Raw genomic sequence first — 27,703 nt, forward strand, 5'->3', positions numbered from 1 at the left:
ACTTAAAAAGTTTGATATAATATCCAATCTAAATCTTCTTTGCTTAAAATTAAGCTATCTTCTTTCACTTGGTGGACAAGAACAAGAGTTTACCGCCATCCTTTTTATATAATGTTTTACATATTGGCAAGCTCTTCTTTTCCTCTGAGCCTTTTCAACCAAAAACTATCTCAATGGCCTTGCTCATTCCTGTCTCTGCTTGCTGTCTGTTACCTCCTCTCATGTAATACACATCTCAATGATGAGGAGTCAACACTAGAATCATTTAATCTTTTTCCCTAAGTACATTTTTCCCTTCTTTACAGACTCTATTAACTATTTTTTTATATGTCCAATTTGGTCACTTCAAATTTAGACACTGGTTTCCACCATACTTGCAACCCTGCTGCAATTTTTATTTATCTGCAAATTTTATAAGTCTTTTTCCGCTCAAGTTGTTTTATTGTTGTTAATATTAAACAGAGCTAGGTTCAAAATGCCTCCAGAATCACACCTGGACACCATCAGTTTGGCAGTGAGCCAGTGACAACTGTTCTTTTCAACCAGCTATTCACCTGTTATTTAATCTGTGCCATCATTCTCTTACACTATGTAAGAATAGCAAAGCGAACGTTATAAAAAATTCTGCAGAAGTTTAGACTCACCAGCCTCACCAGGTTTAATGACACACTGATGCTCGTGACTCTGAACCTGCAGGCAAATACACATCCAGCCCTTTTATTTGACTCTGCTATTGTTCTCTAGCACAATTAAGTGTAAACATCTATTTGCAGAACCTCGCCTTAAAAAGGTTCTGAATCACAGCAATTATTCCTGATGCACTCTGTATTTACTGCATCTTGAATTTCCTAGGCTATACTGTGAATTCAGCATTGACACCTGGAGGTGTGCTGTATATAACAGGACAGCCACGATACAATCACACTGGCCAAGTTATCATTTATAAAATGGAGGGAAAAGAGGTGCAAGTACTTCAGAGGTTAAAAGGAGAACAAGTAAGTATGCATTCATGATTTACACGTGGGAGGAATATGGCATGAGACATAGAAATGATGATGTAAATGACAAAACTCTGTATCAAAAAAGCAAAACTGTAAGTTGTAATCAGAAAGGTTACAAGATCAGAACTAAAAATTAGGTGAATGCTGTGGTGTAATATGTAATAGAAAGTAGACTTATAGTAGTTAGAGAACATTGGAAATCTTCTCTGTTTGGGGTAAGTCTTCACAGATGTCAGAGTGGTTGTAGCCATCTCTTGCACTGGCAATTTTCTGTCTGCTGCATGGAAAGGGTACGCTATTGGCAAGAAACAGATGTGATAAGCAGGGTTCTGTGAGTGAGCATCATCTGGGATACCATAAAATATTGAACAGCTGCTCATTACATTCAGTAGCAGCTGCTCCTGCAGGAAAAAAAAAATCATGTAACTACATAATGAAAGGTGGTAGTATAATACAATGCACAAACAAGTTGAAAGACCTTCCTACTCCAGTCTCTTCAGGCTGCAGTACAAGCTTCGTTCAGAACAACTCAGGTTACCTAATATTTATCTTTGGTAGCTGGTGTTTGCAGCTCAGCTAATCAATCTTGGACACTTTTAGAGTCAATGAAGGAAAGAAGGCATTTTTAAGGTTTGAGTGATTTGTCCTACCTGAAGCATTTTCTGTTGAATAAGATGCATCCAGCACTAGAAAGGACTGCTTTTCATGTTAAGTGTAAAGGAAATCAAGGGTGTCTAGCTTAGCTGTAAAATAAATGTCAGATGAATCCCACACCTTGTGCCTAAACTATGAGTGAATCTAGCTCTTTGTGTAAATCTTGTTCCTCTTCATTCAGTAGCAACTTGGGAATTTTGGATAGTGCCTGTACTAGCTAAGAACTTTTATCTATCATCCTACCTTTTTCCCCTCATGAGCCTATGACCATTGATTTTTCTCTCTATTTAATACCATTGGGACTAACTTTCCCAAGACACATCTGTTCAAATGCTGTCTCTCCTGAGAGGTTCCAATCTCCTTAGCAGATAAGAGGCCCCTTTTGTACTTTTCAAATCCAACCAAGTTGGAAGTTGGATGGACCAGCCTTAAATAAATAAATAAATAAATAAATCTAACAATGAACCCTAAAGCAGAAACAAGCTTCAAAAACATGCAGACCAGAAGGATCTTCTAGGTAGCAAAGAAAACTTCTGCATAATGGTAATATTTGTCATTGTTGTAATCAACTGTAAAACAGTTGTAAAACAGGTCTCTCAGTAGGAATTGTTGCATCATGCTACTGACTCTGCGTCTGATTTATACCTTCTATTTTTCTGCAGATTGGCTCATACTTTGGAGGTGTTATTACCACAGTTGACATCAACAGGGACTCTTTTACAGACCTTCTTCTTGTTGGAGCTCCTATGTATATGGGAACTGAAAAAGAGGAGCAGGGGAAAGTGTATGTGTATGCTCTGAACAGGTAAGGATAATGTTTATTGACCAGGAACAGAATGTGCTCCCTTCTGTCTTCATAACCTTATTTTAATGAAATATGATAATTTGAGTTGGGAATGATGACCAGCTGAAAACAGAGAAATGGTTTTTTGACAACTGAGAGTATGACACTGTATATTTTTTGAAAACTTTCTTCTCACCTTTTTTCTAATAGAGCATTTTCTACAGATAAGCACTATATCCTCTAAACTGAAATATGGAATAGATGAAAAATTATAACATTAATTTTCTATCATATTTTCTTCCTTCTGTCACACACTAGAGAATAGTAGGGCTCATCTATCTTAAAACTACGTGTTTCAATGTTTTTATGATTCAATTACCAGCCTAGAGATAAACCCCATACATTCAAGAGCTTTTAAGCATGTCACAGCTAGATCAAGCAGTATATCAGATACAGTTGATTTTCTTAATTTGGTAAGTCCCTCCTTCCCAATGTCTGTATATACTTTTTCTTTTTTTTCATCTTTTTTCTCTTCTTTTGGCCCAGCATCATTGTATATTGTTGTAACAGTTATCAAAGTAGGTCCTAGAAACAATGGTCTCCTAAAATACTATGGCAGGAAAAGGGTCTGAAGAGAGGCTCCTGGGGAATCTCTTGGAAAGATGGGTTACATGCCATACTGTATGTGTGGTTTTGGTTTAGGATTCATGCACACTAGACACAGTTCACCAGAAGAGTACATACGTGAGGCCATGCAGTATGTGTGTGCTGAAGATAGAATTCAGTCTATGTAAGACAAATCCTTTCCTTTGTTCTGGAATAGTGGTATTGCCATCTGTGATTCATCAGAAACTTGGCTTACTTCTCAAATTAAAAGACTGCCTTTGGAAGAAATCTTTATGCTATCTTAAGAATGAAGTAGTTTACTTATAATAACATCCAAATATTGTTATAAAACTATGCTTTTCGTGTAAACACGTAACTTTTGCATAAGAATAAGCATAACATGTATTTAAGGATCTAGATGGAGAAAGAGAGGGAGCGAGGGTCTTTCACAAACACTGCTTAAAAATAGCATGGTTACAGAATCAGTTTCTGCAGTGCTCTCATTCGTTATGAATAGGATGTAATTGTTTTATTTAACTCACCAGTTTGTCTTCTGTACAAGAGCTCTTAAAAACCTGCATAGCTATGGAAAACCTGCATAGCTCATGGAAATCCACAATCTCTAAATCTGTTCTTTCACAGACAAAGTTTGAATATCAGATGAGTCTCGAACCTGTAAAGCAAACATGCTGTTCGCCGTTAAAACATGACACCTGCAAAGTTCTTAAGAATGAGCCCTGTGGTGCACGCTTCGGGACTGCGATTGCTGCAGTGAAGGACCTCAATCTTGATGGGTATAATGACATTGTAATAGGATCTCCCTTAGAGGATGATCATCGGGGAGCTGTTTATATTTATCATGGCCGTGGCAACACAATCAATAAAAAATATACACAGGTATGAAGTAAAACTTCACAGGTTGACAGGTGCTATTATATGCAGCATAATTCCCGTTTCTGCATGTCTTTGCAATGTAGAATCAAATTATGACTTTGCCTGTCATGAGAGTTTCTGTTTTAAAATGTTCAGTACTTTTAAACTGTCTGATTTAACCAAATTTGACTATAGTATTGCTAGAAAATATATTTGCATGTTTTTGTTAGAAACCTTCTGAAATATTCTGTATTCTGTAATTCTGAACATTTATAGTGTGTTTATAAGGGTTACCATGGTAACCTTTTTAGGAGTATTGTAAAGAAAATTTAAAACATTTAAAGTTTAAAAGCCATCCAACTGCCAACAAATGCATCTTGGATATTCTTATAAAATGCATCAGTATGCACTGAATATACCTCTTAATGCTTTTCACAGCGTATTGCATCAGGTGGAGATGGGGAGACAGTGAAATTTTTTGGCCAGTCCGTGCATGGAGAAATGGATTTAAACGATGATGGGCTGATTGATGTCACTATTGGAGGCCTTGGTGGGGCTGCCCTCTTCTGGTAAGGATGCTCACAGCAGCTGTCAGGCTAGAAAATAATTTGTCTTGTGTTATCTATGTAACTTGCATGCACTACGGTTTCAACTGTTGTAAGAATACAAGTTTCAACAGGTTTCATCTCATACTTTGACTGTAAATCTTCATAGTTTCATGTCTCTCTGGAGGAAATATAAAAGTTAATAGACAGTAGTAATAAATATAGAAATGTTTTAGAAACCTTGTTAGCCAAGTATGAAGACCCTGTCCTGCTACATCATATTCAAAATAGAAACTGATTCCACTCATGGCACTACGTAAAATGAAATAAATAAATAAATAAATAAAACTAAGCATTCTCTTTTATACACTATATTGTGTATTGTTTTATCACCAATATGAAGGACAGGTTCAAATGTAAAGGGTTCATTGAGAGAACTCATTTGATCTACTCACCTTTTAGCAAAAATGCATACAAAGTTAGGATGGAAAACAATTCAGCTAAAAACTTGAGATTTTTAGAGAATTTCTCGCATTTCACAGCTTACAGAAGACTCCTTAGCAAAGTCATTTTTCTGATTTTGTTTTCCTGACTTCTAGCTCTTACAGCCTAACATAGAAGAATGTTACAGAAACTATTAATAATTTTTAAATACATTCTGTTGTGCTGTGTTACACTCCTTTCCTCCTTTACGTTTTTGCCTGTTGCATTGTCTTCCCCAGATGTTCTGCAAAATTAGTAGGGAAGCTCTCAGTACAGAAAAGAATGCATCAAAGTCTTTGTAGGATCAGGATCTGAAACTGTACAATGATTAGGAAGGAAACTCAGTATTACTGACTTCAGCATTTGAAGAGTTATGGGACACATTCCCCCATAAAAAAATCAGAAGCTGGACTTTGATCTCATAATATTTCCTGATTTATATTTTCTGTTCTTAATTTTGGTGACATTTTTAAACTTTTACTTAGGATAACGACAGTGAAGTTCTCTCTGTATTTTTATAAAAGCTGGGAATCCGTCACAACCCATCTCTTCTTTGGTACACAAAATGCCCAATATTCACATTAAACACTTTAAAGACTTGTTCAGGGAGCACTTATTTTCTGTAAGTTTTTTACCATTTGTTTCAATGCATATCTGATCTGTTTTAAATCTTGATACTAGCAAAAGAATCTTTTTCACTTCCAGCTTGGCCTGTAATGCTTACAGTAGCTTTTGGTTCTTTATATTACTGTAATTTATTGGTCTGTTAGCACTGGATTGAATTCACAAGTTTGCATGAGAGCATCAAAAGTCTCTGTTCCAAAGATCTAAATTCTTTAAAGTATGTTTCTGATGAGCAAGGATGCCACAGAAATTCCTCTTTTTCTCAATGACTTGTAGAGTCCAGGGTGCTTAAAAGCCCCATGGTCAGGTCAGCGGGGTTTAGCAAGACATTAAGCTATCTAACCATAGTAAGTGTGAGGTAAAATAATTTTGCTTAAAATTCTTTGATACAAGCTTAAGTTAATCTCTGTTGCTTCATATTTGCTGTGGGCCATAGGCATTCTTCTTTATACAGAAAAGTTTGGCTTTCTCTTTGACCCGGACCAGTGCTGGCTGAGCAGTCCCACCGCTTTCTGCTCTCCTTCCAAATGTTTGTGCAGCCGTGCAATGAGCTAGCCCAGAATCTCATCTAATTGGAGCAAAGGTCACCCATCCCCTCCCACCCTTTATTTTCCTTATTTGTTTCTTTAACTTTGACCTGTTCCTCAGCCTGGTCACCATGCAGCTGCATCAAAGCTTTTGCCATTTAAAGTGACCCAGGAAGAGGAAAAGCTGAGCCCTTCCAGCAAGAGATGACCATGAGGAGGAGATAAGGGCAAGAGTGAGGACTGTCCATGCTGCTCAAGCACTGCTGTTCCCAGGGCCTGGGTTCTGCTGGCTGGTGGCCACAGCTCCAGCCTTTTCCCTCCCAGCTGCCCAATGCCATACACCTGCCCCTGTCCCTACATTTTCTGGGAGCGGGACTCATCTGCTCCTTCACTGTCATGTTTAGATCACACATCTGAAGAAAGCTATTCTGTCAGCTACATTTTTTGCCTAATTTAGTACACTGACGTACTTGAGACCGGTGTCTTGAGGCTAAAAAGGAACTGGCTCAAAGCAAAGGTAGAGGCATTGCAGGGGGTGGGGGTAAAGGGGAGTTAAAGGTGCAGCAAATTCCTCAGCCCATTTATCAACACACAACCTAACATGACACTCTATCTTCTAGCTCTTGTGTAATAACTTGTTCATCTGTCATTGCACTTGAGAATGGGTAAGGATCTTCAGTCTCTTTTGAAAAGAGACTGAAGGGCTCTTTAGTGTTGCTTAAATGATTTTAAAATCTTTCCTTTCATCTGTTATCCATTCTGAAACACGTAGAGCACTGAGGTGAAGCCCTTTGACCACTTTATCTTTAATATATTGTTTACCGGTACTATGTAGAGAGTGTATAGTTAATTAATTGTTTAGATTGTGATATATGTGTATTTTAATGTTCAGTGTTGCAAATTTTATTAGTTAGTTCATTAATATAAGTTTTAAAAGTTGCTGCTATTATTTTCAAGGTGCTTTGTCTCTTTTTTTTGTGTATGTTTGTGTTTGTTAAGGTCTCGTGATGTGGCTGAAGTAAATGTTTCCATGCAGTTTATACCCAAAAGCATCAATATCCAACAGCAAAATTGTCAGATAAATAAAAGAAAAACAATATGTATAAATGCCACAATTTGTTTTAAGACCAGACTAAAATCAAAGGAAGATATATTTGAATCAAGTAAGTAGACAAGCACTGAGTTATGGAATCTTTCCATTATAAAGCTACTATGCTCACATCAATTTATTTCCCCCCAAATGGAATGCAACTCTCTTTTATATTTACTATTCAAAGCATATTTATGATACTGGGAAAAAAATAATGTGTAGAAGTAAAATTTTGCAGAATATTAATTCTGAACTTCCTTTGCAGATCTGCAGTATTGGGTTACTCTTGACTCACAAAGACAAATATCTCGAAGCTTGTTCACAGAAACCCATGAGAGGAAAATGCAAAAAAATATAACTATCAAAGGGTCAGAATGTATTAAACATAACTTCTACATGTTGGCAAGTAAATCATTTAAAGTGGCTATATTTTTCTCAAGTTGATATTGTAATGATCCAAATGTATTCAGTTAATTGTAAATTGGAAAAAAAATCAGCATCCAAAATTAATCTTAAAACTGTACATAAAATGCATTTACTATTTATATATTTACTCTTTATATACATATATATGTATATAGGTATGAACTATTTACTTTTTATGTGGTCTATTTACCTTTGTCTCTCTGTTATGGGTGTGTCTTAAGAAAATGCATAACATATTTAGTTGAATTAAGCAGCTTAAACTTGGTAATAGTTCAGTTGCATTTAAAACTCTGCAGGAGTATGTGGGCTGGAATTTTAATTTGCATATTGCTGCTATTTCTTCTAATATAAAAGTAATCAAAAACTCCTAAATTAAGTTTGGCATAGAGAATACTAATTCACCGGAAAGGTAGAAATGTAATTGGCAACTATGAGTATGAAATTGCTCAGATTATAACTAATTCACAGAGTGAATAGAGGTGTATAATACAAGCTCCCCACATTTAAAACATTTAGCAACTTCACAGTTGTATCATAATTCAAAACTGATGATAAATGATGGCTAGCATTTTCTTGAATATGCAGTACGTTTCCTAGCAGCAGGTCTCAGTTTGACTTCACATAACATGATATGACTGCTGTTTGTCTTACTGATTTTTTAAACACAACTAAAAAGGAAAGTGTACAAGTTGACATTTCTGACATACTCTTTAATGCAACTGTGTTGGAAATGCTCTGGCTATGTGACATTTTTATGACAAGCTGAGATACACAAGAACATTAGTAGGTATTTATAAGGACTGGCTTGTACATTAAATGTGTTCCGAACATTCAAATGCTTCTCTAGCAAGGATGAAGTGTGACTGAAAAATATTTTACCTTAGCATTTGGTTTGCTTTTTATATCCTCCTTTACTGGCTTAGATATTAATGTGAATGTTCATAACAGCAACTTTGTTTGCTTTATGTTCTAGGATAAACCTGATTTTCAGGACTCTGTAAAGGTTTTGCTGGAGTTCAATTTTTCTGATCCAGAGAGTGGACCTGTTCTTGACAGCAATCTGCCAAATTCAATATCTGAATATGTAAGTCAGCAAGATTCTGTATTAATAAGAAGAATATTTAAAGTAAAATTCATAGCTCATACAAGACCTGAAAGTATTGGCCCCAAATGACTAAAGAGGGAGGGTTGTTAAGCCTGTCCAGAAGATGTTTACTCTAAATGAGTCTTCAGGAGTGAATGAGCATTGGAACAAGCCTGTCGTTTTATAGCTGTCCAGAGTTAACTGAAGATAGAAGAGTACAAGCAATTTTATTGTCTTTTTTTTTTTCTTTTTTTTAACATAGATTGAGCAGGGAAATATTAGTTACATATTTTGGTGGTGCTTGGCATCATTCATGCTTTTACTATTGTTTCTTTTTCTAACCTAGATGAATCACTTATAACAGAATAAGTAGGAAAGTTATGTTTTACCTGCACATTTTACAGGATATTGGCATGTTGAACTGATTAACATTAGGGAATAGTTCTTTGACTGTCAGACAGAAAACCTAATATAAAATTAGATAAGAAAATAAAATGCAAGTATTTAATTTTAATAATCAATGTAATAAAATTGAGAATAAAAATACTATTGTTGCAGATTCCTTTCACAAAAGATTGTGGAGCCAAAAATAAATGCATTTCAGATCTTGTTCTGAATGTAAAAGCAAGCATAGCTGGAGACAGGTAACTACACTGGGTTTATTGTATTGCTTGATATTTGCACAAAATTTGTATGTCAATTATAATATCTTTAGTCTGGTAAAATAGAGCTGTGGTATAATTTTCAAATCAGAAACAATAGAGTCTGGACACTGACATGTCCAAAATTTAACATGTCTAACAATCATACTTTATTTCACAGCTCTTCTCCATTCATTGTAAAGTCACGCAATGATAAGTTCACCATCCAGCTCTCTATCAAGAATAAAAAAGACAGTGCCTATAATACCAGAGCTTTGGTCCAGTACTCTCCAAATATTATTTTTGCTGGCATTGAGGTAGGAATTTTTCACATTTTTCGTAACTTATTGCTAGGGAGATCTGAGGAAGTCTTTGCATCAAGACAATTTCACTGTTCTGACATCATCTCAGTTGATTGTAAAAGATTCATTGAGAGTGCTGTCCTTGCTTATACCTCTAAAAGAATGTACTTACTTTGACCTGACTATGGCATAAACCTCTGTTAATGACTGACACATTTCACAATGCCACTTAGACAGTAAGTGGCTGCATCTCAGATGAATGTCAGAATCATGAAACATCTCTACATTTCTCTCTAGACCCAGAAATGCCTCATTATTTATCAGAATGGCTCCTGTGCCTCCAGAATTCTCCTTTTGCACTGTCTTGGTAGGGAGGCATAATCAGTGTCTGCCTTATCACAGCTTCATATAGCATCTTCAAGCTATCTGCTTCTGCATTCCTCCGTAGAAGCTATGAATTCGCGATAGCTCAGGTGGAAATCATTTGAGAAGTTTGTTTTCAGTCAGCAGTCCAGATGCTGCACACTGAGAGAAGTCAGCTGACAGCTGAATGACGTTTTTATTGCTAAGTTAGGAATACATTTACAAAACTATGTGTAAAACCTGTGTACTTATATCCATGTTGATCTGTTAGACCCCATGACTAATTTGGATAATGTCCAGCTTGTATATAGTAAGTACTAAAGTTCAGTAATGGAAACTAACTGATGCAGATGTTCCTTTGTGGAAATTGTTTTGCAGAAGTTGTCCTGATTCTATCCCAGCTCAATTAAGGCTTTGACTCTGATGATGTTTTAATAATGAAAAATTACAATGCTATATATGTTTTATAGCCCCTTGATGCTTAGTCAAAATTTAGGAGTTAGCACATGGTGATAATTTCACTTTCTTCTCTTTTTTAGGATATACAGAAAGATAGTTGTGAATCTAATCACAATATCACCTGTAAAGTGGGATATCCATTTCTAAAAACTGCAGAAGAGGTAAAAATTTCTCCCACATGCATAATTTCCTTGCCTCATGTTATCCTAAGGCCAGGCCAGTCACTATCACTTCTGAATTTCTTTTGTCTTGCGTTCACTCAAAAACTTGTCTATGCACATTTCCTAAGCTGTCTTTGACATGAATTTCTCTGATGGCACTCTTCTCTGTGGCAAAATCGGAAGGCAGAGACACATAGCAAGTACACTGAGCCAGACATGAAAATATCAGGTCTTTGGTACCTTTACAGGCAGCTGTGGTATGTAAGGAGGTAAAAAGTGCATACTGCCATCAAAAACACTAACAGAAGGCAAGAGCACACCTAGCTAGAAAGATCTGTCTCCAAATGCATAGGATATTGTTTTGGGTGTGTTATAAACTAAGACATCAGACACTGTGACTTTCCAAAGGTTTGAGCCTATGACTTCAGTAATTTCATATAAAAAATGTAACCAGCTGTTTGAAAAGAGGGTAAGCTGGCATGTGGAGATGCTAACCTGGATCTGCCAAAGCCAAGCATCAAGGTTTCACCCATGCTCAGTGGAGACTGAGAGGCTTTTCCAGCAAGCGGTCCACTTAAAATCAAGTACCAGCTTGAATCTCTCTAGTGATGAGTCTGTATCTCCAGCTAGGAAAGAGAAGGAGTTTTAGCTGAACTTAGCCTTTGAAAATATACATCTAAGCCTCACTGAAGTAGTCTAATATTGATCTGGGAAATATCGTATTGCAAGCAAGCAAGACAAACTGTCTTTCCTGTTAGTTTCTTGTCTGTTCCCCTATCATTATCAGGTCTGTTCTGCAGATGCATAACAGAGGGAGGGTCAGGAGTGATGTCCTCTTACATTGCCTCCAAAACACAACCTGGAACAGGTACATGGGACTTTCAGGAAGTCAATGAGTGGTTATTTTCCTGAAGCCAAATGAGCATACTACCCAAAGCCAGTGCCCACAACTCTCCATCCCCAGATTTTCTATTTTTTTCATTTTTTCTTCTTTCTTTGTCAGTATGTATGTAGCTATAGACCCCTAAATCTATCAATTTAATTCCCTTCATTGCATTGGAAAATTAATCTCCAATTCACTGATATGCATCCCTAATACATTCCTTTTTAAAGTCTCTTCCTGAGTTTATTTTTAATATGAAGAAATATCTAAGACAATTTTCTCTGTATCACTTTGTAATAAAGATTTGTAACCATTAAAGAAAAGATAAAAATCTGAGCTGAAAAGTCCTTACTGTGACAAATAGTAAAACTTTGGTTTGTATAAAAAATTTACCCTATTCAGTGCGACTTGTTTGGGACTTGTTTACAAATCTTATATGGCACCAAACTGTGTTAGGTTCACCCTAGATAGAATGAGTATGGATTTCTTGAGAGACTTAGTAGCCATTTATTTACACTGTAAATTCTGTTCAGAATTCTAGTTGTTTCATTATATATTAGGTGAGTTTCCAGAAGCCTTCTTTAGGCCACTCATCTCCATTGCAATTACCAGGCTTTTATGCTTTGTTTCTTCCTCAGTGGAGAAAAAAAAGTGTTTCTTCCTCAGATATATCCAATTGATAAATTGCTTGCAAGAGCAATTGTTTTGTATTAAGAATTATGTAGCTATGTATTCCTAATATACTATGTGTTAAGACTTATGGAGGCTTCTCAGCTCTGAAAATTTGATGCTCATGTTTAATAAGTGATAACTTATTTCTTTCTTTGTTGGGACAAATTCAAAAAAGTAGATTCCTTCATAGAAAAGGGTTAAAATATTAATAAGGATTCCGTAGATAAAAGTAGCAAAGTTTTGCTCATTTTTCATCAGTCCAAACCTTATTATTATGTTTTTAATTTTTTTTTTTGTTAAAAAAAAATAAAAAAATTAAGTGTGCAATGTATTTCTCCAAACAGATTTCCTTCAAAATATCATTCCAATTCAACGCATCATATCTTCTGGAAAATGCCACTGTTGATGTATATGCAACAAGGTTAGTTCCAATTGTTGCTTGTTTATCTTCTGATTGTATTTAGGAAACTCTACAGCTTTCTGTTTCATGGTAAATCAAGGATGACATGTCTAAACTTAGAAGTGGCTAAACAGTCTGTAGAGCTGGCAGTTTTGCAGATGTACTTTGTCTAGCAGAGGACTTAGTGTACTAAACAAATTGCTGCTTGTCTCTAGATCCTGTAAGTCACAAATGAGTCAGAATTCACAGTAGTTTTCTTCTTTTGCAACCTTATTGTATGCTAAACAAAAAGTTCTGACCCTCAAGGCTGTTGTGGTTTAGCCCTGGCAGACAGCTCAGCACCACGCAGCCACTCTCTCACTCTTCCCAGGTGGGATGGGGGTGAGAATCAGAAAGATATAAGTGTGAAAACTCATGGGTTGAGATAAGGTTAGTTTACAAGGTAAAGCAAAAGCCACGCACGCAAGCAAAGCAAAACAAGGAATCCACTGCTTCCTGTTGACAGGCAGATGTTCAGCCACTTCTTGGAAAGCAGGTCTCCAAATGTGTAATCATTTCTTGGGAAGACAAATGCCATCACTCCCAATGTCCCCCCTTCCTCCATCTTTTCCCCCACCTTTTATTGTTGAGTATGACACCACACGGTGTGGGACACCACTTTGGCCAGTCTGGGTCAGCTGTCCTGGTTCTGTCCCTCCCAACTTCTTGTGCACCCACAGCCTCCTTGCTGGGGTAATAGTAATTAATTGGAAATACATAGGTTTTTTTGTAATTAATTGGAATGTAGGTTTTCACACCCAGAACTGTAGGTATTTCAATTTCTTCATATCCCTTGCCACCTGGTAGTCCTGTCACGTGTGCAGATGAGTATCAAGGTCAGATATAAGATATAAGTTGTATATGTTGTTTTATTTTAGTGACAGCGAAGAACCACCTGAGACCTTGGGTGACAACAGAGGACAAGTTACAATTCCAGTAAAATATGAAGTAGGATTAATATTTGTAAGGTATATATGCTTCTCTGTACTTCTGTTTGCTAACATAGTAAATGCCAGATGTTCAAAGACAATAGAGTATTGCTTTGTTCTTAAGCTGCACTCAGTATCTACAAGCAACAGCTTCTCATGAATAGGAAGAACAGGCTTCATTGAAAGAGCAGGTATAGGAAAAGATAGGGATAACAACTCTGTTTTGCTGCAGCTCCTTTTTATCTATTTAAATTCAGTCTGCAACTTGCAAGTACAACAGCAGCTTTTGTTGATTCTTGTGCTTTGCCCTATTCATTCAAAGGCATTTCAGGTACATAAGAAACAAAACACTTTCAGCTTCCTGGTAGCCACAACTTTGTATTAATGTAATGTTGCATGGTGTAGTGTCTGATCTCCAGCTTCAAAAATTAGCCTTAATTTTAGATTCACAGAAAGTTGTTTCTATCAGTTCAGATATAAGCTTTAATGCAGGTCTTATACAGTACTTTCAGAAATAGCTGGAATTTGTAGAATCACAGAATCATTAAGGTTGGAAAAGACCTTCAAGATCATCTGGTCCGACCAACCCCCTACCATGAATATCAGTCACTAAACCACATCCAAACTTTCCTTGAACACCCACAGGGACGGTGACTCTACCACCTCCCTCAGCAACCCATTCCAATGCCTGACTAGTCTTTCTGAGAAGAAATGTCTTCTAATTTCCAACCTAAACCTCCCCTGGTGCAACTTGAGGCCATGTCCTCTAGTCCTGTTGCTAGTTATCTGCAAAAAGAGGCTGACCTCCAGCTCCCTGCAACTTCCTTTCAGGCCATTGTAGAGAGCAATAATGTTTCCCCTGAGCCTCCTCTTCTCCAGACTAAACAACCCCAGCTAAATTCCATCCCTGTTAAATTCCAGTTAAATTCAGTTAAATTCCATCCCTGAAAAACATCATAAATACTACCAGTAGGATTACAGGGCATGGTGTGCATGTGTAAATTCATTTTGGATGCATTTCAAATGTTCAGTTCTTAGAATAAGGAACTGCACAGGCAATATTTACTCATTTCCTTGTTTTAACTGAACACAGCGTTTGAAATGTACACGATAAAAAGTGAACACTTCTCAGAAAATTAGTAGCAGCAGCAGTGCGCTTAACAAAAATAATTCACTTACTACAGTTTTTATGAAGTTTTGTTCTTACTGTTTCTGTTTTTAAATCTGCAGTGTTTTCAAAGAACACCATGTTATAATTGCTGCAAATGATACCATCCCTACTGCTATTAACACAACAGAGCAGATTGGGGATGAAGTTACTCTGCATTATAGGGTAAGACACAATTAAAACTATATATATTTTCATTTAGTTTGAATCAATCAATGTGATAGCCTGTTACTTAAGTAGTTTCATTTTATGCAATATGTTAAACCTTCTACATTGTTTAACAGTTTTTTTTCTTGCTTGCTTTAGAATAAAGTGAGTCAGAGGTTCTCAGAGTGGTCCATTTCCTGTGGAGTAATTCCAGTGGGTTTTATAGCTGCTGCATATGTTAATAAATGAGAACTTGGCCTACGTCCATTACAGTTTAGAACAGATATTTCCAAAATCCAGTCAGCTCTGAAAAAAGGCATATGCCATGCTCCAAGAACATTGTCTTCACAATGGAATGAATACTGCAATCCAAAATCACTTGGGAAAGATATGTTATGGAGTAGAAGCCCAGTCTCAAGTTGCAGTAGGACTGAATTTAGTTAAACTGAGAGCATCCTTGTTTCCCAGTGTCAAATCCAAAGATGAACGAGTCCCATATACAGAGGATAAAAGTCTCTGAACCAACTTTCTGTCTATAAAAAATGGGCGATGGGAAAGGCCCATTGTTCTTGCTCTCAATAAGCAACAAAGGCAACAGTTGTTATATTTTCTATCCCACCTACAGTGTTTTACTTGACTACTTCTTTTAGTCTAAAATTTTAAATCCAGTAATCCTGAGGCTTTTTGTGTATGTTTTTTTAGATATTGTTCATCTCTTTTCAAAATATGTGTTCTCTGAATATGAAGGAGAGCTGGTGGACTGCAGAGCATACCATTTATGATCTTATAAGCATAACTTATCTCTGCAAGCAGCTTACCACAAATGAGTGGTCAGGAGGGGCAAAAAGTAAGAGTTCATCATATACCACTTTTTGTGTGACAGACTGTAAAAATGTTTAACAAAAAAAAGACACAGAAGAAGAATATAGAGAAGGAAAAAAGCATAATTAAATACCAATAAAGTAAGGAAAGTACTAGTCAAAACATTTTTCTTGTTTCTTATAGATTGAAAAAGGTGAACACTTTCCAATGCCAAACCTTACGCTGCAAATCCTATTTCCCGATGTAACATCTTCTAAGAACACTCTTCTCTACCTTACTGCGTTGTCACATTCCCAAGTAAGCTAGTAATTTCTATTTTTATTATTATCTTAACTTTTAAACTTTTTGGTGTAAAGAACTGCAAAACATTTTGGGTTTTGTATTACTTCAAAGTAGATGTTGCTTGTAGTCTAAAAGGCAAGATGGTGGTGTTTTTAATGTGTGTGAAGGTGTTCACAGGAAGACAGAAATGCAAATTTTCTTAAAAGCAAATAAGCAAGTTTAAAACAACTTTGAACAATAATTGGAATATAATAGTTTTAATATGATACATTGCCATGTTATTAGGAGTCCAGATTGAGATACGAGGGACAGGACTCTTTCTGAGCCTCTGATTATCTCCATTATTAGCAGTGCTTACTGATAATGCTGTAGCCCTGCTATTTGAATCTAGAGCTCACTCTTCTGTACAATCCTCTTCTTTCTGTTATTGAAATTAGCTTTCCTGTATATCTGCTGCCTGGCGCTAGCAATCCTCTGGATTCTTCCTTGTCTGGGGCACTGTGACATCTTGAAGGGGTAGTAGGTCACACCTTTCAAATGCTCTTCACTGTAGTCCTTATTTGAGGGTAATTAGTTTTTCTATTTCACTCCTCCAGAGCAGCTGGAGGATATCACGATTCCAGCAAAACAATAAAACTAGAGCTGTATCAATAAATGGACAGCTGAGCACTAAGTGGTGACCTGAACCCACTTTTTTTTTTCCTTTTCATCTTTCCCTCAGAACCACACCTCTTCCCAAATATTTCACTTAGGTGTAAGGTATTGCACCACTGAAAAACAAGATGAATGAAAGGTCTAAATGAAAGTTCAAGGTTCACTTTAAAACAAAACAAAATCAAAATATTTCATGCTTAGAATGCAAAGAAGTTCTGACTTTTTTAATTTCTTCTCCCATTATTTTAATTCCTAACCAGTGACCACATTTGACCTAAGCTTACACACGCATTCACAGGTCTGCATTTTTCTGTGGGTATAATTCATCTACTGTTAGCTACACTCTAGTGGTAGTGGTGTGCCAAAGTGCACTGCAGGGGGTTGCAATCCTTCTTCATTGTTGTAATCCGAAAGTAAATATCCTGGACTGAAAAAAAAAAAAAAGAGGGGGAAGGGGTGGACTCCAGGAGAAAGCTCATCTCTCTTCCCAGCAAAGGATTTCTCAGTTGGCTTTGAAGGAGTCATGACAGGCCAGTAGTACCGCAGCACCTTCCCCTCCTCCCTGGGCAGCGTAACAGGAGCTCCTGAAAGCTGCACTTAAGCTACCTGTCTGCTTGCTAAGGCAGAAAAGCTGTGGATCCCCATGCAAAAGCTATTTAGCTCCCTTAGTAGCCAACTCTTGCTGGTTCATGAGGCGGTCAACTTGCAGGAAGTTCTTGTTTGCTTCTACAGATGTTTAAGTAGCTGGATAGAGCTTAGGTTAAATTATCTCATAAAAAGCTCATTTGTTGTTTGCTTAATGATACTTCAGTACCTACACCATCTAAACTTGCTCTTCTGCACTCTTGCAATATGAAGTTTTATTGCATTTAGCTGCTTGGTACAGTTAGTTGATGTTATTAAATATTATTATTTTATTGTTTTTTTAATAATTAAAAAATAAATATTTTTAATGTTGTCTTGTTTCCAAGACCTTTTATTAGTAATAGGTTGAATACTCAAGCAATAAGATTTTTTTTTTTCTGCTAACAGAATGCCATCTGCCGAACTAGTTACCCTGTGGATCCCTTAAAAATCAGCTCTGGAAAACCGTTTGTGTTGCCAAAAATAAAAGAACCTACAAAGGATACAATTATGGTAAGCCTATCAATAGTATATATAATTCATCCTAGATATTAATCTAGGTCTTTGAGCTGAGTATTTCTACAATTAACATACAAAATCTACTCTCACTCTGCATCCTATGGAAAATCAGTGTGTTTAATAGCCATAAAAGGTATCTTTATGTAGGACTAGCTATGTGTTTTATTATTTCCAGCTACAAAATTGTATGTAGAACTGAACTTGTGTGTTTGCTTGTTTGTTTAATTCAACAGTACTTCTGACAGCTGAGTAAATCTCACCTTCTGTATTTCCATTGTAATTAGCAAACTATATTTTAAAAGCTTGCAACTTTTCAGACATCCAGTTAAAAATACTTTCAAATACTACCCATCCAATCTGACAAATTTTCTATGCAACTGGAAGAAATGTAGTTGCTGACCCAATTTGGAAAGGACTAGCCTCTCACATTTAGACGGAAGAGTTGCAAAGTATAATTTTGCTGATGTAGTTACATTGTCATGTTGAGGGGAAAGCCATCACGCTACCTACTCAGCAGAGAGGTACAAGTTGAATTTCTGGCATGAGTGAAACTGTGCCAAGAGACAAGTGCTCTGCCATGTTTATCATATATCCTTCACAGGCATGATAACTGTTCAGGCTAGCACATGTTTCCAAGGCATCGAACATGTCTGCTGTCCTCCAAGCCCTCCTGCCCTGTTTGAAAGAATCATCTTTCCACAAAGAGAAATGTTTAAGAAACACTGTAGAGAAGACATAGGTGTGTTGGCAGAAAACTTCCTGCAGTTACAGGCTGTGCCTCATTTCGGGAACTCTAATGATGCCTTTTGCTGCTTAGCTACAGAAACTGAGATTCCTCAAGGCTAAGGGACTGCAAAAACTGGGACTGTTCTACCACAGCATGAATATCTCAATTAATTGCCTACTGCAGTGTAGTTTTTGCATAAAAAGCCCTAGTAATTTATACCAATCTTGGACTGATATCACAGCAAGACTATGATTTGCATACATAATAAGCTTAACTGTTTTTACTTCAATAATGTGAAAAATCTGTTACTATTAATTCACACTGTTGACTTTTAAACAGGACTGTGATACATACAGCTGTGCGTCTATTAACTGTGCCCTGCTCCCATCTGACATATCACAAGTGAATGTTTCATTAAGAGTGTGGAAGCCTACCATCATTAAAGTAAGTAAATCTCATTTGGAAGTTTGAAAATCTTAAGCCACTCTCTTTAATGTTTCTTGAACTTATATCTTTAATATTTTTTAACTCTGCATGGTCCTCTGGTATTTTGAATTGTTAATCTTGCTCTTTTTATATTTCTGCAAAATTAATTTTGATCTCTTTTATTATCTTTATAATACTTAAGATGAAATTTAAAACACATTAGAAAGACAACCCTTACTTATTCTGTATCGATGGTCTTTTTTATTAGTTGGTTAACCATCCACAAATTATAATTCAGCAGATGTAAAAAGGGATATATAGAAACATATTTTTTAAGTTTTAAACTGGAAGGACTTCACAGGTCTAGAAAACAAATTTTGATCAGTTTTTGATACTGAGTTGAGTTCCTGGTTTGTGTCTTGTCTTTCTGTGAAAAATAACAGGACAAGGTAGGAGATACAGGAGAATTTTAGAAAGCCTGAATCTGTCCCTGTGGCCAAAGTACTATTCCATGATTAAGCAGTATTTCTTTGAAATCTCTGATCTCTATTCTTTTAAAGCTGTATTGCTGTCTTGCAAACAGTGATGTGCATGCTGAAGGTGTCATGCACAAGCTGCTTTGCTGACTTTCATACATACATCTTTTCAGCATCATCCCCAAAACTCTAGCATTATGTTTTGCTCTTAGCCTTCTCATTTCTGCAAAGCTTTCTGCTTCAAAATACCTAATACAAACCATTGACATTTCTTTCTTCTTCCAGGCAACTATTCACAGCTTAACCCTTGTTGTGAAAGCCTTACTTAGGAGTGAAAACTCATCACTGATTTTGAGAAATGACCACCAAAAACTAGAGGTAATAACATGATAATTCATGGATTTACTCTTCATAGGATTTATTCTGCTACTGAATTATTCAGTCATTCATTTCTAGTGAATCGATCGCTATCTGTTGTAGTGTACTATCCTACTCTAAATACAAGTAAGTGATTTCACATTACAGTAGAAAATGTCAGAAATAGACAGCTAATTATACTGAAATCCTGTTACCCACCAATGTACCTGGGTAAGAAGAAGCACTATCTAAAGTACTTCTGCCTGATGCAGTATAAGTACTTCCTGCATATGTGTAAATTGAAAGCATAACTAAAATTATTCTTTTAGTGAATTTACAGTATTTTTAAAGCTGTCCTTGGTGAAGTGATCCTACTTGGTACATTGTATTTTCTTTATTATTCCTTTATTTATTATTTCTTTCCACTCCATTAACCAAGACATATATTTGAAACAGTATCTTTTATTTTCCAGAAATTTTCCTGGTCGTTTTCTTGTATGCTACATCTGAAACAACATTCCACTAATGAGTTCCTATTAAAATCTATAGTTGTTTATTCATGGGCTATTCACAGGAACTTGCATATAATGCTATAGCAGAGGTATCAGATACAAAGAGAAATAAATGTCTTCAATTTCTTTTGATTTGCTATTTATCTTTGAATACATTTTATTCCAAGAGAAATTCCAAGAGCTTTATAGTGGCTAATGCACTGCTTTTCTGTGATGACTTATACATGCAGGGGTTTATTTACTACAGTGTACATTTTTAAATGTTATTATGTTATTACTGTTAATATCCCTCAATTCATACCAATATAACATACAATGAGAATTAGATCTTGTGCAAAATATTTTTGGGATGCAGATCTCACAAGTCAACTATTAAATGATACTATAACCAGGCATGTCTTTTAAGTGACAGGTTGAAATACAATCCTGGAGCAAAAACACAGCTGGGAGGCTTGTAGATAAAGAGTAGATAAAGACATAATTTCAAGTTGAATATTTGTGTTCAGCTCTTTAATGTTTTTGAGCTATAAAGTTGTCTCTTTAATAAACTCTTAAGTTAAAATAATTCAAATTCACTGTATCATCACTTCCATTTAAAATTTGAATGTTCCATATTTCAGTTCAGTTTACACTAGCTAAGCCTTCTTAAAATTAAATTAGTGTCCCCACAGCCTTTTATACTAAGCTTGCTAATCACTGCCATCTTGCAGGGAGGCAGGCATTGAGTGATAAAGAATATACTGAACAAAGTCCTTAACATTCATTTCAGCTATCCATATTTTTGGTTCTGAGTTCTTTATAAAAATGACTATTGACTAATAGCAGGGCCATTCCTCATGAAGTGAGACCCTGGAAAATCAGTGCTTACTAATAAAAGTCATGCTGCTCTGTTGTTATTTTAGAAGGACAAGTTATTTATTGCTTACATTCTGAACACTTTGCAGACCATGATTAAGATTTCCAAAGAACTCCCACCTGGTTCAGTCCCCCTATGGGTTATCCTCCTGAGTATCTTTGCTGGACTCTTGATTCTTGCACTGCTTATATTTGCTTTGTGGAAGGTAAGCTGCACATTCGTCTTTTCATGAAAACAAACAAATATACTTAACTTCTGTGTCATGTTCTATAATCACTAGAACCTCGTGGACACTAATATTAGCCAATAGGAAGAGTGAAATCTTGTAGAAATGACAAAATAACTAATAACACCACATTCTTCTGAAGTGTGGCATGCTATGCTTTCTGATTAAAGCCTGTAGTGCTATATACATAACTATGTGATGGAAAGAAAATTTAAAAAGAGATTTTAGTACCATAAGGTTTTTTGCTTTAGCTTTGGCTGGATGTAGCCAGGTGTTTTCTTTGTACAAGGAATGCTAGGCCTGTGGTGTAAGTATTGCCACAAGTGGGCACTCTTCTCCAAGCTAAATATTCAAGTTATATTTAAGTTAGAAAGCTACAGTTTATAAATTTCAACATGCATAATGCCTTGAAAATTTTGACAAGCGTAAATTATTATTTATTCAACTGAGTACCAACTGTTATTAAGCATTTTAGTCTTTGACATTATGTGAGAATAACAATGATTCAGCAATCACTCACTGTATATTTTCCTGGAACGGAAAACCTAAAGGGTTGTACTTCATTGATAAAATATTAAATGACTTTTTACTGCACTGCAAGTGTGAAAGTAGTAGTAAGAACTTAGAGTATGAATGCTACCAATATGCTTTGAGTTGTATGCTTTGAGTAGTTCTTTATTCGTGTTTTTCTCTCCTGCAGGCTGGATTTTTCAAGAGACCACTAAAGAAGAAAATGGAAAAATGAAAAAAAAAAAAAAAAAAAAAAAAGATTTCTTCAGGTCTGCCTCAAAAATGTGACTGTAAAATTAAAAACTTAGATATATATGCAGTGGCTACAATGTTTTCTAAACTCTGGTGCATTTAAAAGACAGCAGAACATCAAGCAAGAAAATCAACGGCACAGGTGAATGATGCAAAGAAAGAATAAACAGCCTTATGTCATTTTGTGATACTCAAGGACATACTTTCACGTGTTACTCATTTTTGGAGAGTAACTGAGTTCAAAGATTCTAAGTTTTTTAATGCGAAAAATGCCTAATCATATTTTTTTATATGCCTATACATGTGGAATCCTTTTTCATCCCACATTATGCAGCAAGTCAGTTTGTGTGTAGCAGTCCCACTGTTTTTATCAACTTACGATTTTCAAAGGGAAAAAGTGTTACATTCAAAATTTCCTCCCTTTTATGGGCTGTCAGTTCACAAAGCAGAACATTCAAACTTCGAGAATGCACCAAATATGGCAACTGAGGTAATGAAAATTCAGAAGATAGAAGCACCTGCAGAACCTTGGGTGAAAATCACTGAAATTCCTTGGACTTCTCTTTCAACTATTTTAGTATGTCCAGCTGAACCCAGGATACTCCAAGAAAGAAATTTTTATTGTCAAGAGGACCAGTAAAGATAGATCCATTAAATCATGTAACTGTTTGAACATCAAACAGATTTTTGGCAGACCTAGAAATGTATGCACAGAACATTCAAGCCCAACTAATTGCACAGTGTACTCAAATAAGCAGAGGCACAATTGTGTCTGCAGATAGAAATGTCCATATTTATGCAGAAAATGTTTAGAGGTACCCTGAAAGTTTGACTCTTGCTGTATATCTTGGAGTAGCCAGGAGGGTGCTTCATAAACTGTCACTGTACATTTGTTGTGTAGCTATTTAATCCAATGAGTTTAATGTGTACAAAATAATAATTAACAAAAGAGCACAGATAAACTTAGCACTCGCAAGCTTCTTCTAGTAGTGTAAGTCGCACCTCATTTTTGTTACTTATGAGTTTAAAAAGGAATGAAGAATTTTCTATACTAAATAAGCACTTAACAAATGATGTTTATTTTGTGTCAAGGATTAAAAGTTTATATAAGAATACACTGAACTGTAGATAACAAAAGATTTCTTTAAACTTCTTTAGACTATTCAGCTTAACAGGAAACTTCCTCCTTTCTTCTTTCACACACTTGTTTTCCTTCTACAAGTATTTCTCTCTGCAGCTCTTGGCTATACGTTGTCTGTAAGAGCTTCCTACTTTACTTGCAGTCACACAAAACTAAGTAGAAAATGGAGGCCTGCAGGCAAAGTGCAATGTTGTCTCAGCATGGTATGACTCAATATCGATTGCCAATATATCAGAAAATGTTGAAGAGCACTTCTGTAAGATGTCCTCATTTGCGGAAATGCCTTTGCCTTGCCAAGGAAACCAGGATAATTTGTTCCTCTTGTTGGTACAAATTTCACCGGAATGAAAAAAAAAAATCATTGCAGTTTTCAAAAGGTTTTATTTTATCAGATACGCTCTACTGACTTTATAGTAACAGCTTAAAAAGCAATAATATATTTTATAAAGATTTTTTTTTTCTTTTAATACATTTAATGAAGAGTTTCTTCTTCTTTAAGAAGAGACCATAGTTTGGGTTGAACATGCTGGCAAGTACAACTCTGGAAATGTGCCAGAAGGTGCTTCATTGTTTAAAAGATGCTGTCACTCTTAAGTACCTTCTATTTAGTTCCTAAATTAGAGAGTAGTTATTGAGAAAGGCTGAGATTTATGTTAATGCAGCAAGTAGGATTACATTTGAAAGTGTTTGTAATTTCTTCTTCTGCCTTTGGGAAAGGTGATTGTTTCATAACAAATGTTCTGCTGAAAGCAGCAAGACTCAGAGGAGAAGGCAAAGCACTCTGCAGGAGCACTGTGAGGAGCCTGGGAGAGCCACGGAGTCAGTGGGCTTGCTTGCTGGGCTCATCTGCGTGCCTGCAAGCATGCCTGACCCCAGGGGATACAAGATATGCTGACCTGGTTCTGAGCACAGAGTAAAAACTTGAGTGGAAGCAAAAAAGGAGGCAGAAGAGTTGTGGGTAGGATCCTTGCTTCATATATCACGTGATTTAAACTGTCCTCAGGAATGCAAAAATCCAGCTGTTGAACAAAGATGATAAATTAATATTTGTAAAGGTGTTTTCAGTCAGTGTGAGATGCAAGTTTTATTTTTTTATTTTTTAAGTATAATTTCGCCAATTTGTTTGAAAGAATTAAATGGCAATTGTCAGCACAAAATCTGAATGTCTTAGAATTATGTGTGTTTATTTTTGGATTTTGTTTTGTTTTTTGTTTTTTTTTTTCCTTATAGTATCTCTGTAAAGACATAACAATGCTATTATCCTAATATGGTTTTGTGGAGGAACAATTATGAAAGAGTTGTGACTCACCTATGCACACATACAGTCTATGGTAGTAAAGGAAATACTTGTATTTATTATTATTCACCCAGTTTGTTAACCATTAGGTCATTTTTCCTGGCTTCATAAAATTAATCACTCTAAGTTAATTCAAGTCACACATCATTTTTATGCAGCATACCTTTGGTTTATTTCACTTTTTAGTTATGGTAATCTGATAACCAAAGCTTTGTACTTTTTCTGATGATATTTCATGTCTTATTTTAAAGCACCAGCCTGTTTTAAAATATAAGTCAATAGAACAGTCTGTTTCCCTAATGCGTACACAAAAATATGTATTTTATCAACGCAAAGTATGTTTGAGATTGATGTCCCATTCTTTTTAGCCTGCTTTGCACTGTAAAAAACAGTAGGAAGCTTCTTATAACCACACTGCTATTCTGTTTCTCATGATGCATTCTCCCTTTTCACATTTGACCTATTATCAGAAGCTTAATTATAATATCTATTTAAAATATAAGTATGTAAAGGGGATACCACTGTAGCACATTACTCTTACACAGGCTACATTAGTGAAATCACTATTTTTATACGTAGAATCTTTCCACAGCACTGCAAGAGCGGTATTTTTACTGCTTCTCACTATATACAGCAGAAAAGCCTACTGAAATCACTATTTCAAACATCAGGAACATCTCATTGAAATTTGGCAGGCACCAAAAATATCAGTAAAGTATGAAATCTGTTTTATTCCTATAAAAAGACACATTAGGCTTGTAATGTGATTCTAACTACTAGCAAGCTAAACATTTTTGTTATTCAAATAACAGCCCATAAAAAAATATAATAAATTGGGTGTATAACCTGAGCTTAAGCAATGGAAGGAATCTGGCCCTGGTCTGTTCCTAATTTCAGCACTGAAGTAGCTAACGTTAGAGCAAGGGAATGGAGAATCTATGTTTCTATCGCATAGCACTTCTCTGGAAAGGACTAAAAGCTTTAAACCATTGCTCCTGCTTCAATCTGAGGCTGCTGACTGAGGTTGTCAGTCCCCTATATGATTTTACAAGACTTGGCAAACAGCATCTACGTTAGAGCAATCTCCCTGGGCTGCTGCTTATGCCACTGTCATTCTTGGTCTGTATCTTGAGCCCTTGCCACAGATACCAGCCACTTTTCCTGAGCTCATGCCTGAGGTCAGTAGTACACCACCTGTGCTGAGTTCTTTTGGGCACAATGTACCTTTCAGGGCTTGTGTCAGGGCAATCTAGCAATAACTGGAGCCAAGGGTTTTCATCTTCTCATGTGGTAAAGAGAGGCTGGACTTAGGATCAGGCTTATCTAATGAATTCCACATTGTCTGATTGTTTTATTTTCCTGGATTAACTACTGTATAGATGATCCAATTCAAACAATAAATAAATAAAAGCAGAGCAAGAGAATGAGAGTATACCTCTGTTAATTATGCCTTTTAACGGGAATCAGATGGAATTTTGTGTTAAAGAAAGAAATCACAGCATTCTGCACACTATTTTGTTTTTCCTGTAAAATTATTCCATGTGCTTTATTGATTAAAAAATAAAATAAAAATCTAATGTATGTACTTTGTAGTTTGTTTGACTTTCAATGGTATAAGATGCATGTGAAGACATCCCAGTACCTAAAAACTACCTAAATCTGTCTACTTGTCAATAGAAAGCTATTGCAGAACTAAGCATCCTTGCCCAGCATAAAATCAAGGAAATCTTGAATTCTGTCAATCTCTCAGAAGGCATTGTACGGATTGTGCTTGTAGCCACATTTAAAAACTTTTCAAAGGACAGTAAGAATTTCTGACAGATTTGGTTTCAAGACATTATATACAAAAAAGCTGAAGATATATTCACTCCTCATAGAATCATAGAATGGCTCAGGTTGAAAGGGACCTTAAAGATCATCTAACTCCAAACCCCCTGTCATAGGCAGGGATGCCACCCACTAGATCAGGTTGCTCATGGCCCCATCCAGCCTGGTCTGGAACACCTCCAGGGATGGGGCATCCACAGCTTCTCTAGGCAACCTGTACCAGTGCCTCAGCACCCTTCTACAGTGGAGAAATTTCCTCCTAATGCCTAGTCTATCCTCGTCTGGTTTAAGACCACTCCCCTTTGTCCTATCGTTATCTACCTGAGTAAAGAGTCCTTCTCCATCCTTTTTATAAGACCCCGTTAAGTACTGAAAGGCCACAACGAGGTCTCCCTGGAGCCTTCTCTTCTCCAGGCTGAACATCCCCAGCTCTTTCAGCCTTTCTTCACAGGAGACGGGCTCCAGCCCTCATCTGTGATCATCTTTGTAGCCCTCCTCTGGACCTGCTCTAACAGCCCCACATCCTTCTTGTGCTGGGGGCCGCAGACCAGGACGCAGCACTCCAGGTGGGGCCTCACAAGGGCAGAGCAGAGGGGCACAATCCCCTCCCTCCACCTGCTGCCCACCCCTCTGTTGATGCAGCCCAGGACGCAGTTGGCCTTCTGGGCTGCAAGCACACACTGCTGGCTCATGTTGAGCTGTTTTTCCACCAGAACCCCCCATCTCCTTCTCTGCAGGGCTGCTTTCAATGAGTTCTCCCAGTCTGTCCTCAGGTCTGGGATTGTCCCAACCCAGGTGCAGCACCTTGCAGTCATCCAACCATCCTTGCCATCCAGTAACTTCTCTACAGACCTTACTCCTGTGACCCAAATATTCTGTTGTCCCACATCAAAATGATGTTCACACCTCTTTCCTTATAATATAATAACTATTTGTATCAAAACTTCCTAAAAGATAAAGATTGCACTCATATCACAGTTAAATTTAAAAAAAAATAAATTACAAAACACATAATGACTTAACTGTTATCAGATACTACTCTGATGGTGAGTCAGAATCCTGCAATAGCAACATCCTGTCCAGTCATAGGGGATTGCTTACCAACAGTCCTGCTATGTATGTATCTGATAATTGGAGTTTACTAGGCATTTTTGATGGGAGTACTTAAGTGAAAATCAGCTGCTTCTTTTTTTTTTGTTTAAAGTGATTTCCAATGAAATAATAATAATAATAATAATTAAAAAAAAAAGGGCTATAGTCCATTTCACACGGCAAGGAGTGCAATATTATAGAGCAGTTGCACAGAAGAGGACTGTAACTAATAGTATTTAGCA

At 36.4% G+C, this 27,703-nt stretch overlaps 1 protein-coding gene across 1 annotated transcript in view; it reads left to right on the plus strand.

The window, feature by feature from the left end:
• ITGA1 (integrin subunit alpha 1) overlaps positions 1–25,966 on the plus strand; it is an 80,464-nt gene extending 54,498 nt beyond the window's left edge. Inside the window, exons 12-30 of the mRNA XM_035570113.2 lie at positions 853–995; positions 2,318–2,459; positions 3,686–3,942; positions 4,357–4,487; positions 7,097–7,260; positions 7,453–7,589; positions 8,587–8,697; positions 9,256–9,341; positions 9,520–9,655; positions 10,543–10,623; positions 12,523–12,599; positions 13,496–13,585; positions 14,777–14,879; positions 15,867–15,980; positions 17,652–17,756; positions 18,829–18,933; positions 19,677–19,769; positions 21,205–21,321; positions 22,043–25,966. Coding sequence (XP_035426006.1) covers positions 853–995; positions 2,318–2,459; positions 3,686–3,942; positions 4,357–4,487; positions 7,097–7,260; positions 7,453–7,589; positions 8,587–8,697; positions 9,256–9,341; positions 9,520–9,655; positions 10,543–10,623; positions 12,523–12,599; positions 13,496–13,585; positions 14,777–14,879; positions 15,867–15,980; positions 17,652–17,756; positions 18,829–18,933; positions 19,677–19,769; positions 21,205–21,321; positions 22,043–22,087 — 2,237 coding nt within the window. The 3' untranslated portion in view covers positions 22,088–25,966. The remainder of the gene's footprint in view (positions 1–852; positions 996–2,317; positions 2,460–3,685; positions 3,943–4,356; positions 4,488–7,096; positions 7,261–7,452; positions 7,590–8,586; positions 8,698–9,255; positions 9,342–9,519; positions 9,656–10,542; positions 10,624–12,522; positions 12,600–13,495; positions 13,586–14,776; positions 14,880–15,866; positions 15,981–17,651; positions 17,757–18,828; positions 18,934–19,676; positions 19,770–21,204; positions 21,322–22,042) is intronic.
• Positions 25,967–27,703: the final 1,737 nt, after the last annotated feature.

This window comes from Cygnus atratus, chromosome Z (genome assembly GCF_013377495.2).
Source record: "Cygnus atratus isolate AKBS03 ecotype Queensland, Australia chromosome Z, CAtr_DNAZoo_HiC_assembly, whole genome shotgun sequence".
Lineage (NCBI taxonomy): Eukaryota > Metazoa > Chordata > Aves > Anseriformes > Anatidae > Cygnus > Cygnus atratus.